The 12,696-nt window shown below is 38.3% G+C and overlaps 3 protein-coding genes across 3 annotated transcripts; 1 reads left to right on the forward strand and 2 right to left on the reverse strand. All coding sequences in view use genetic code 12, as the record gives it.

Moving 5' to 3' along the window:
- Positions 1 to 1,631: 1,631 nt before the first annotated feature.
- Positions 1,632 to 3,208, forward strand: RJT20DRAFT_130086 (RuvB family ATP-dependent DNA helicase pontin). Its single transcript, XM_064917651.1, has one exon. It carries the CDS (start codon positions 1,767 to 1,769, stop codon positions 3,141 to 3,143), a length of 1,377 nt encoding a protein of 458 aa, XP_064773387.1. The 5' UTR covers positions 1,632 to 1,766; the 3' UTR covers positions 3,144 to 3,208.
- On the reverse strand, positions 3,209 to 5,434 carry RJT20DRAFT_130087 (syntaxin-binding protein). Its single transcript, XM_064917652.1, has one exon. It carries the CDS (start codon positions 5,353 to 5,355, stop codon positions 3,439 to 3,441), a length of 1,917 nt encoding a protein of 638 aa, XP_064773388.1. The 5' UTR covers positions 5,356 to 5,434; the 3' UTR covers positions 3,209 to 3,438.
- Positions 5,435 to 8,583: 3,149 nt separating this feature from the next.
- On the reverse strand, positions 8,584 to 9,834 carry CZF1 (Zn(II)2Cys6 transcription factor CZRF1; the record flags this gene model as incomplete). The annotated part of the gene is made up of 1 exon (XM_064915800.1): positions 8,584 to 9,834. One exon carries the CDS (start codon positions 9,832 to 9,834, stop codon positions 8,584 to 8,586), a length of 1,251 nt encoding a protein of 416 aa, XP_064773389.1.
- Positions 9,835 to 12,696: the final 2,862 nt, after the last annotated feature.

Raw genomic sequence — 12,696 nt, forward strand, 5'->3', positions numbered from 1 at the left:
CCATGTTTTTCCCCTGCCGCCTGGCATTTGAAACTCTGCAATGGCTGCTAATCTCATGCCAAATCCGTCGCTAACAAATCATCGTACTGATAAAATAAATCACTAGCTAAATACAGTGACAAAGACTCTAACTGCAGAAGTTGCTTCTATAAGCAGGGTTGATCTTTATATGGACCCTTACATGGGCTCTGATTGTCATAGAGGGGAGATGTGCTGGTTTTGGTGGCGTTGTAAGCTGATAGATAGAATTGAGTAAAATAGTGAGAGAGTTAGTGAGAGAGTTGGTAGTTCGCAGTGGGCTCTTCTCACAGTACGAAGCTATATTCAATGAAAGATCTGGTGACTTTACTTCTAAGAAATGTGCTTATAAGGACTCATTAAGTGGCTTATACTTTCTGGACACAGCTGTGCTAACAATAATCATTAAGTTTTCTCGTCGTCTGTCAGTTACTAAAGCTTTCTGGGACAGAAATTGTAGTGACAATAAATCATTAAGATGTCTCGTTGTCTCGCTAGGTTAACACTTCAAAACTAGCTGTTCCCTTGATGGCATCAGAATTCCTTCGCCAAAAGACTTCAAAGAAACACCTCGCTACAGTACACTCACTAGTGATCACCTCAGTAGTCAAATCGGGTAATAAACATCATTCTACTGAAATACTCACTGTCGCTGCCTAAAGAGAGCTCAGCTCACTATACAACTGATACCAACTACAACTCTAAACAGTTGCTGAGGAATTCTCCCTTAAATACTTCCTTTGCTTGTAGAAGTTTAGCATCACTCTAGTAATCAGCACATGTACTACAATACACTCACTACGAAAGACAGGAAGTCGTTATTAAAGAAAGGTCACAATGAAAGAAAGGTCGCTATGAAAGAAAGTCCCTTCAGGTACTCAATAAATACTCGCCAGCAATACTCACCAGAATACAATTCTCGCTGATTGCAAATAGTCACCAAGTATGAAACTTTCACATTTCACTATACAACCGTGGAAATATCCATCCTAGATTACAAGTCAATCTTTGCTGATAATGCAACCGACTCAACCATTCATAAGGGACAATAAAATCAATGTATACTCTTATGCTACAAACTCACCAAGGACCATCTTCAAGTCTCGGTTAGTTATCTGTTCCACCATCTTAAGCTCTCGCTAACTCACTCATTGACCCTCGGTAATCACCATTTCACTAATTAGCATTTTTAGCATCACTAATGAATATTCATTAACTTCTCCCTCACTAACTTCTCCTTCATTTACTCTCCCTCACTAAATTACTCCCTCACTCCTCGCTATTCTTACTCACCTATTAATCTCCCACTACTTCTCCCTCTAATTATAACTCTCCCTCACCAACATCTCCCTCACCAACATCTCCCTCACTAATTCTCCAAGTTACTTGCTTAGTCACTCATTATTTCCTCACTAATTACACTCTCCCTCATTAATTTTCACTCCCTCACTAATTATACTCTCCCTCACTAATTATTCTCTCTCTCACTAATTTATCTCCCCAACACCCCCTCCTGCACATTCCCTGCTCGCTCAGAAAAACCAAAAACTTCAACTTTTTCATTTCCAAAATCTCAAAACTCACAAATTCACCGTTCTCTCTTTTTACAACCATCACACGGTGGCTGGTTGTAGTTTGTATATTCCCAGCGGTTAGTAACAGAAGCGATCGATCACATCTACATTGAGTGTTCTGTTTGAAAGTGCTCGCAACAACAGCCGAAAATCATCACAAATCCTCGTACTACAATGGTCCAGATCAACGAGATGAAAGACTCTCTGGCAAGAGAGTCCAGAACCGCTGCTCATACTCACATCAAAGGATTGGGTCTTGACGAACACGGAATCGCCAAAAAGGTCGAAGGTGGCTTCGTGGGCCAGGCCGACGCAAGAGAAGCTTGTGGTATTATAGTGGATTTGATCAAATCCAAGAAAATGGCTGGAAAAGCCATCTTGTTGGCCGGTGGACCAGGTACTGGTAAAACGGCATTGGCATTGGCCATTTCGCAAGAGTTGGGCCCAAAAGTGCCGTTCTGTCCCATAGTCGGATCTGAATTGTATTCGGCAGAAGTCAAGAAGACTGCCGCGTTGATGGAAAACTTCAGAAGAGCCATTGGTTTGAGAATAAAGGAGACTAAAGAAGTGTACGAAGGTGAGGTCATCGAGTTGACGCCAGAAGAAGCCGAAAATCCATTGGGTGGCTACGGTAAGACTATCAGTCATGTGGTTGTAGGCTTGAAGACCGCCAAGGGTACCAAGAACTTGAGATTGGACCCTAGCATTTACGAAAGTATCCAGAAGGAAAGAGTAACTGTTGGTGACGTGATCTACATCGAAGCTAACACTGGAGCTGTCAAGAGAGTAGGAAGATCTGATGCCTACGCCACGGAATTCGACTTGGAAGCGGAAGAGTATGTTCCTTTGCCAAAAGGTGAAGTCCACAAGACTAAGGAAATCGTCCAAGATGTCACCTTACATGACTTGGATGTAGCCAATTCTAGACCACAAGGTGGACAAGATGTATTGTCCATGATGGGACAACTCTTAAAGCCACGCAAGACTGAAATAACAGAAAAATTGAGAACAGAAGTGAACAAGGTCGTTTCAAAATACATTGACCAAGGTGTCGCTGAATTGATCCCTGGTGTTTTGTTTATTGATGAGGTAAACATGTTGGACATTGAAATTTTCACATACTTGAACAGAGCCTTGGAGAGTTCTATTGCTCCAATCGTAGTACTTGCTTCGAACAGAGGATTGACCGCTGTCAGAGGCTCTGATGATGACTCTTTTAAGGCTCCACATGGATGTCCACCTGATTTGATCGACCGTTTATTGATCATTAGAACATTACCATACAACCAAGAGGAAATTAAGACTATTGTCTCCAAGAGAGCCACTTTAGAAGGATTGACGGTTGCAGGAGATGCTTTGGACAGACTCGCCGCTCATGGTGTTTCTATCTCTTTGCGCTATGCTTTGCAGTTGTTAGCACCAGCTGGTGTCTTGAGCAAGACTGCTGGTAGAAACGACATAACGATTGAAGATATCGAAGAATGTGAATTGTTATTCTTGGACTCTCGTCGTTCCATTAAAGTGTTGGAAGAGACGAAGGGCTACCTTTAGATGATATTATAGTATATAATATGTGTATTTTATGTAAAGAAGGAATAAAAGTTATCGAAAAAATGAGTGTATATCATATGGAATTAATCCGTACAACCGTCATTATAGACTAACTATAGGTTTAAGAATACATTTATGCTTTAAATAATTTGGGTATATAAAGATGAGACTAAGAGCTTAGTGTGATATCTAGCAACAGTTCCGGACTATAGAGCGCGCTCTCGTTTCTTCACATATGATATTCACCATTATAAACCACATACGTAGTTCCTTTATTACTTCATATTCCAAGCGTTCATGACGACTTGCCCAATTCGTTACACTCTAACAAGAAGTCGTTAGCCGACATGATGTCAGTACTTCCGTATATCACCTTTTTGGAAGGCTTGTTTGGTTGGTTTGCCCACTCCTGTAAGTTTTGATACTCCAAATAGTTACCACCTCCGATAACGAATACTAAAGATTCGTTGTAGGATTGTCTTCTTGGCGGCTTGGAATGACCACCTCTAGCTTTAGGATCTAAGTACAAGTAGTCATCTGTCAATTGCATAGAAGTGTTCGAAGCATTGTTAGGGTCCATAATGGCCTCCACCACACTTGTGATAGGTAATTGTTTCTTTTCTGGAATGAAATTCTTTATCTTAGATGCAATAGAGGATAATCCACCAGAGATCTTTCCCTCAGTCAAACCGTAAAGTTTTGATGATAAACCACTTAAAAGGGCTGAGGTGTTGTTGTTAGCAGACGAATACGAGCTCTGCGTTGTAGTATCATTCAATGCTGAAATGTTGGTAAGTTTGCTATGCTCCTTGAACTTGAGGATATAGTTCAAAGAATCGAAGTTAAGTTCTGGATATTTGTTGATGAAAGTCTTCTTCACCTTGTCTATATACTCCTTAGGAAGATCGACAAGAAGTGTTAGTATGAGGAAAGTTCTGAGCTTGTCTACAGAATTGTCTCTCTCCGCTTCTTGTACGAGAAGTTCTAAGAACTCCTTCTCCGTCTTAGGGTCATTGGCATTTTGCTCAATCTCAAAGAACTTATCCAAGTTTTTAGCTTGAAGCTCGTTGATCAAGGCTGCCAAGATGTCCATGTGCATATCTAAAGTTGTCTTTCTATTGGATAACTCCGGCAACTTCTCTACGGCCTGTTGGATGTTGGCGGTATCATTGTCAGCAGATGGATCGATGTCTTTAAGAGAAGATATACCTGTTTTGTTCGTCACCTCTCTGGCATCATTTTTGTAGGTATTGAGCTCAGCATCGGCACTTTCCACGACATCTGGGAATGGCAACTGTGAGTATTTGTTCCAAAAGAAATCACGAGGATCCAAGTCGTAGTTTGTTAAGGTTGGCTTGTCTGAGTCCTTGCTGTATTTATGGAGTTTAATGGTGTTACGTTGGAGTTTGAAGACATCACTGACCATGCACTGATAAATCCAAGAATGAGCAAACATTGATGATAAATCGATATTTCTATCCAAAAGAATCAATACTGGGCGTTGTTGAATGCTCTGATTAGGCGAATTACGAGAATTGGACAAATAGTCTCTAAGTTTCAAGTCCAATTGTGTAGCGACAAACTCTGCTGGACCACCCTGCTGAGCTCTAATTAAAGGAACGTTTTCCAAGGTAATTATCGTAGATAACAAGCCATTGGCAATTCTATCCACCAAACTGTGAATGGTATCTTCGTCAGTTCCAGCCTTGTTGAACTGAGTAAAGATCTTAGGTAAATCCAAAGAGAACAAGTTTGGTTCTGTTACAATGAAGTCTAGGTATTGATCGAATACCTGTTTAATTTTGAATGAACGGCCAGAAATCGACACTTTCTTTGCAAATTCCTCGAGTAATTCTCTATTGATGGAAGCGGTGAAGTTGATGTAGAAGCTGTCGTAGCGGTCGTTTTCCAAATCGTCTATGATTTGGAGCACATTGTCGATATTGGGTTCGACGAAGTAGATGACTGGCACTTCTGGGAGCGGAGTTCTTTTGGAGTTGATGAGTGAATGGACGGTGATTCCGCAGCGGAGCAAGTCATTGACTCTGAGGACTGACGAGAGTACGGCTCGGGACTTGGTGTCGAGAACAAGAACCTTCCAAATGATTTCCTCTGAACGAGAAGCAAGAGTCAAGTCAGGAGATCCGTCCTTATTTAAATGGAGCATACGCTCGAGGGTGGCGATCTGCTTGCCTCGTAACGATTCGTCCATGGTGAAGGAAGATTTGTGGAGGAGTTTCTGGTGCCAATGGAGGAGGTTAGTGGAAAGAAAGACGGAAAGAAAGATGGAAGAAGAGTGGTTGTTAAAAAGTTGTTAAGCGCTTAAGTTATGAATTTTGAAGAATTGACGTGTTTGGTAGGGTGTAGATTGCCTAATTGGGTATAAAGTGGGAGGAAGTGTGAGTGGGGGGGAAGGAGGGAGAACGAAGAAGGGAGAGAGGTGAGGTGAGGAGAGTATTGAGAGGGAAGAACAGAACAAGAAAGTAGAGAGAAGAGACAAGAGAGAAGAGGAGGGAGAGTAGTGAGAAGGCAGAGGATTGAGAGTCTTGAGAGTATTGTAATATTGTATGTATGTGATAAAGTATATGTGAAAGAGTACATTGGATAGAGTATATGTGATACAGTGTATATGTGATATAGTATATATGTGATATAGTATATATGTGATACATTATGTATGTGATACATTATGTATGTGATAGATTATGTATTTGGTAGAGTTGAGTAATGGTATGTATGTAATATAGTCTAAACTGTGATAAAGTATATGTGATAGAGTATTTGAGTAATAGAGTGTATGTAATAGAAAATGTATGTGAGAGTAGGAATAACAATTTCTTTTAATAATAATTTAGCAGCATCAGCAATAGCCATTAATACTCCATAATAACCTACAGCATTAGGACCAACTCTTAAGGTTTCAACCTATAAATGCATCAGGATATTGAGGTATTCTACGTGGCATACCATTTAAACCTAAGAAATGCATAGGTAAGAAAATAATATTAACTGATATAAATAATAATCAGAAATGAATTTCACCTCAAATACGATTATAATTTAAACCAAACATTGATGGTGCTCAGTAATAATAAGCTCCTATTAAACTAAATAAAGCTCCCATTGATAATACATAATGGAAATGTCAATTATTAAATATGTTTTCAATTAAAACAAAAATATAATTTTCAATTATTTAAAGATATTACTATATATTTTAATACTTCTAGAAAGTTAACTATAGAGAAAGATAAATATATACAATTTGAAGTTAGTTCTAAAAAAGATATACAAAATATTATTAATTTCTTTTCATTTTCTAATAATCATTCATTAATTAATATTAGTGTCAGTGCTTGTTTTTTGCAAGTGTATGTGAGTGTTTTGCAAGTGATTAATGTTATGTTATTGTTAGTGCTAATGTGAGTGTTAATGTGAGTGTTAATGTTAGTGCTAACCTTAGTATTTAATGATACTCTTTAATGTTAGTGTTAGTGCTTGTATTTTGCAAGTGATTACTGCTCTGCAAGTGATTAGCTTTTTGTTAGCGGCCCAAGCAAGACAAGACAAGCAATGAACAATCAGTACGAAAAAGAGGGTACACAGTAAAGAAGATAAATACTATATTATTTGAAGAACTATGGAACTCCTGACTTCATGTGAGTGTGTGTGATATATAACAACACAGGCAGAGAAAGAAGTACTTTCAGGAGATTTACAATATGACACCGTGCCTGTGAAAAAGTCTGAGGCAGAATTGTACTCCAGTTTAAGAATGTGCTTTATAAAAAGAATACGAACTGATTGGAAACATAATTGTGAAAAATGCATTATTAACGGGACGAAGTTCACGATAATAATTGACTTTATCCTTTGATCATGCCACGTTCATAATTTCTTATCCTAAGTTATATTTTACATTCTTTAACGGGTTTACAGCAGAGCTTGTCCATGTAATAGGAAACAGAAACATATCTAAGATATAATAACTTTTTTATAATTTAGTCGTACTTCAGTAGACTGATACGACCTACAAATCATTGCGTTTCACTGCATTCTACGAGGTGTCATTTAACTTTTTCAGAACAATACTCCCCTTTTTTATCCCGCAGCTGCAATTTCTTATCTTAGACACCATCAAGCCTCTTTAATATTCTTGTTCTGTGGCCTTGTTCCGTATTTTCTTCTGTGGTCTTGGACTGCCCAGCTTATAACCCATCCAGTCCAACTGTGGTTGCTACTGAAGTGACCGAATTAGCGAGACTGTGTATGAGCGTGTGGCAGTTGCTGGTGACTTCTGCGGTTTCTGTGCGAAGTCCCCCAGTAGCTCTCAGTATATGAACCGTAACCTGTATCTCACTAGCATTCTTCACAACTCTGCGGTTCCTCTTCCCATGACGATCCATATTGTCCACGATGTCGATGTGGTAGCACTCTGTAAATGCAGTGTCTGACTATTTCGTCGATTTTCCATTGTCATCCCGAAACAAGCAAATCCCGTTTCCCTGCAGCTCTCATTTCCAGGACGCTGTAATTAGTGAAAACCATTGCCCATTACCCAATTCAGCGAATTCTGCTCTTGTGCTAATCAGGGTTTCTCCTAGTGGTTTATCCTATCATTATTGCTATAATCTCCTTTGACAACACTCTCATTTGAAATCTTCATACAGGCTGGAGTCATTAGCTTGCATCCTTCTGCTAATCTTTACAACGTTACCAAGACCACCGCAACCCTCTCGTATACTGATGCGCGGCTTAAAATAGCGACAACAGCAGCAGAAAATAGAAAACTCAGCGCGAGCGCACCGTTTGAGTGCTGCGAGTGATGAAAAATCTTGACGTCTGTTGAAATGGGGTAACAGCAGGATTTGCGGAAATTGCTGTAAAGCGAGATTGTAACGAATTAATCTGCTGCAATTATAATCGAAGATCTTATCCAGATGATGTGAGTGCAAGCAGACATTCTCTGGGACAGAATGAATATTCCAGATCTCAACCTTCCCTGGTGCTCCTCAGCTGTGGCAATCGCACCGTTTCATTTTTCCAACGAGCCTTCGTAACCACGCACCAGATTTCGCTTATCGGAAGATCTGCGGTGTCAGGATTTGTGCATTTGGAACAAATGATTGACAAGAATAGACGATGGCTCTAATTATTACAGACAAGGCAATCCGAATCATTAAGATATAGAGAAGTCGTTTTCTTTTTAAAAGGATATTATAAACTTTCAACATCACAATACAATAGAGTATACCTCGCTGTAAGTAAGAAGTTGCTTATAGGCGGTATAAAAATTTTCTTTATTGCATTCTACAGAAAGTAAAGAATACGTGTTATAATCGAGAAACTAAATGATAGCATTGATTTTGCATCGAAAATTTCATTTAAAAATATTTATTTGGAGGTGTCTTCTTTATACTCTGTAATTATTTGAGCTGGGCTAGGTACTTTTGTGATCAATAAGACCCCGAAGCACTTTAATTTTCCCGTAGAGCTCATGGTTGATAGTATTTTCGTCACCCTTTGCATCCTTAGGCTTGTTCTTATGCTCGGTACCTGGACGAGGCCAAACACAATTAAGTCCAAGTCTGTTACACTCTGTACACTTGGGTCTTGTTTCGCAACATCTCTTCTTCCTTTGGCGACATGTCAAACATCCCATTCTCGAGCGTTTGGTTACAGACAGAGTACCATTTCTATTTCCGCCTCTGGGGGGATTGTTGTTACTGCTGCTGCTGCTATTACTGCTATTTAAGCTTGTGCTGGTAGTACTGTTGCTACTGTTATTGTTGTAGGTGCTATTACATGAAGGAGAAGAAGAAGAAGAAATATCTCCTTTGGACAGAGACATCCTTCTTGTTTTTGCTCCTTGACTCCTACTTCTTGGAACTTTTTGCTGATGGAATTGTCGCACTTCGGGAGTAGGTAAACCAAGCGCTCCAGGGTTAGTATTATTCACCAGTAAATAATTGTCCATTCCTTGATACGAGATGCTATTGAGAGGTAGTCCCACTTGTTCAATTTGGTCATTTGGCCGTAAGCTAAAATCTTGCAGTCCCAAAGGAATTGGATATTGTGGATTTGCTAAAGGAAATAAATTTGACGGTTGCCCTGAACCAGCAGGATTGGACAAAATTTGTTGATTTTGTTGTATTGCCTGCGGATTAAGAACTTTTGCATTAGGCTGACCAGAAAAATCTGGATAGAATGAACCTGATTGTGGATAATATTGATGGTACATTTGTTGTGGATGCTGCAGTTGTATTCTAGACCCATAGGAATCGGTTGAAGTGTTGGTGGAGTATTGACCTCTCGAAGGATTTTGGTAGGAAACATTTCCATAGGAAAGCTGTGGCTGTTCTTGAGTACTTACTCCATGCATATTGGAATGATACATCTGAATATGCATATTTGGAGGGTAGCTTGCAGTTGAATTGATTAGTCCTGGTTCAGGAGCTGAATTCAGTCTTGTGTTGTCCCCTAGAAATTCCTGTGAAGGGAAGGGATTGGTATAACTAATGTTATTGTTACTAAATGGTATTAATTTAGATGAGTCTCCTGGAGGCAAGGTGTTTAATGAATTTGAAACACTACCTGGAGCTTTATAAAGTGAATTGATAGTACTTCCTTGGTTATCAGTTGTTGTATCTTTGGCAGTGTATTCAGTCCAAGAATTTTCACGTTGATTCATGACTTTTGGAAGAATTAAACAGTTCTTTTGATGAGTTTTGGATGATTGTTTAATGTTGTTGTGTGATGTTGAACTATTGCATGCTAGGTTTCTCTGATATTTAGAGGATAATTCTTTGAATGTCTAGAGGCAATTTGTTTGTTAGAGTAATTTCTATAAGTGTTATTAGTCTTGATATGTGGTACGGCACGGCAATAATTCAGATTATCCAAACTTCGTTTTGTTGTCCAGTTCTTTATCAATATTCATTAAATGATTGAACTAGAATTGATGAATTAATTCAGTACCTTTATGTCTAGATTCAAGGAATATTTCAATATAGTGTACACAAGTTTGATAAAGTGTTGATCTTTGTTTTTACAAGACCACAGTGACTTCACGATGTCTGCTTCGCTATTGAGATGAATTGAATAAATGGATGTCCCCTTAACAAGTTAACGATGCTTAATTATGGACTTTATATTCTTTTTTTTAAGTAATGTGAATAAGAGGTGAATTCCATAAGGGTAACGTAAACAGCCGAATAATAGAAACTCGTGAAATCCGGACGTCAGGTACAAGTTTTGGAAGACTGTAACTCAACTTAAATGCAAAATTATATGTGAGGCACTCTGTTTGATAAATAAGTACTTCAATTGAATTCACTAGGGAAAGGTTTCTAGAATATTCAACTATAAGTGTAAAGTAAATGTGAATGGAGGATTTTTTTCAAACGTACTTCGTAATCACACACAGATCAAGAATTTAGGGGGGGTAGGAGGTTTTATATCCATTTCAAAAATAAAAAAAAATAAATAATCTGTTCGTGTTGGAGTGCGCTAAATGAAGAATAGTAGTCAACTAGTCATTCTATTTTACGGTCAAATAGCTTGTTATTTTGGCCTTTGACAGAAGCCTTTTTCTCAAACTTTTTCTTCTCTTAATTAAAGGCGATCTTATCTCTTGCAGGTCAATGTATTTCTTAATCATCTTTAGTCAACATTGTTTTGTCTCAATAAGTTTCCTCTTCTATCTCTAATACTGCGTTTGCAAAGTCAAAGTCACGAAATGCTTTGCTGCTTTGATTATAGGGATTCTACCACAAAAAGAAATGAAGAAATCATGCGAATGAGAGGACTTGAGGTCAAAAAAAAATGAATATTTTTCCGGCTATTGTATAGTGAAGAGTTTATTTTAAGTGCTTATAGACATGTTGCCGGATTGCTACAAGCATATGGCAATAGTATCTCGAGACGCTTGTGAACCAAGGACTATTGTTTGTATTGCTATATGGATGAACGATTATGACCATATGATAGATTATTTTGATGACGTGCTTACCCTTAAACTAGTTGTTGAAATCCTCGAATGCACAAAAAGCATGTATACTAAAAATTATTAAAGATGCATAAAAAATAAATTACAAAAAAATAAACTTAATTCTGTCTTAAAAATAACAATCCCACACAGGCTCCAAGCAGGTTTGAATATAGATACAGTATTATTCACATGAATGTCGCTCCATTCTCAAATAAATTCACTTACCGTTATGTTAATATTTTAACCACTGTAGATAGTAAATATTTTGGTTTGGTATCAATTAAACTATCCAATAGGTGCGACATTGAATGGGACTGAACCTGTGAATGCACCATTCAATTGTTACAGATATCCGATTTTTGTTTTTTTTGCTTTAGCTAGATAGACTTCGTGATATCAGATTATACCAACCGGTTTTGCGGACACACAAAGAGCAATACTGCTTGTCTTAGCTCAAACCCATCATAACTGAATCTTACTTAATGTCGCGCCCATTGATCAATTGATTTACTACAGAAGGATCATTTTTGGTTGACATGGGAGTCTCAATATTATGGATATGAAGTGGCCATTTTCTTGAGAGATGTACGACATTCATCTGAATAATACTGTATGCTTTTAGTAGCGGAATGTAGGTGGTAATATTCCGATCAACCTGCATAACAGTATCGTTACATCTTGAAATAGACTGATGATATTATCTACTCTCCTGACCATCTTAATTTAGGAACAGTTTCATGAGCTTCCGGCATCTGTCTAGTTATGAGAGGTCTAGGAACTGTCTAAATTTTATGTGCAAGGTGCTTGAAAGCGTTGCTTTCTTTCGCTCGAGTTTAAACAAAATAGTAAGGTATATAGTAGCAAAATATATGTAACATTCAAGAAAGAGTGCTCATAAAATATCTTAACTACATGTATACCAGCTTAAATGCCCCTTTCTGTCCACCAATCCATGAGCAAGACTTCGGGGACACTTCAGAGTTAATGCGAAGGCTGGAAACGGCGTTACAGTTGACATGCAACTTATTGCAACAAAGCCATTTAGACTTGATGGCGAACAATATCGCCTTCGGTCACATATTCTTTGGAGTTCTCCAGTAGATGAACTTTATTTGCCTGTCATCTTCTGATGGCAGTTTTGAATAATAATAATACTCTCCTCCCAACAAAATTAGGAACATGTGGCACTCCCAGCCCGTATCAAACGAATTCTATCAATAGCTAACTCAGATGTTACTTAAAGTAATCTAAACCGACTCAACCTACACAATGGAAATACTAAGAAATTTACTGAACTGGGGAAATATTACTTGTAATATGTGGTAGCGAAGTTTCAAATCGCTTGAAGAATCAATTTTCAATGTATTTTCAATGTGTCAACGCTAAGAAGGGCTGGAGATCGAGCTCCACCAAAAGCGGTTTGCGTGTTTTTTTTTTTACAGCTCCTAATTGTCGTCGTAACCTGAAGTAGGCCTAAAAGAGTACAAAAGAAGTACTGTAAGCATTACAATTGTTCACAACTTATTTTTAATGTCGATATTTTACGATCTTTTGGAACAAGCT

The sequence above is a fragment of the Scheffersomyces xylosifermentans genome (genome assembly GCF_036884685.1).
Source record: "Scheffersomyces xylosifermentans strain CBS 12540 chromosome Unknown RJT20scaffold_6, whole genome shotgun sequence".
Lineage (NCBI taxonomy): Eukaryota > Fungi > Ascomycota > Pichiomycetes > Serinales > Debaryomycetaceae > Scheffersomyces > Scheffersomyces xylosifermentans.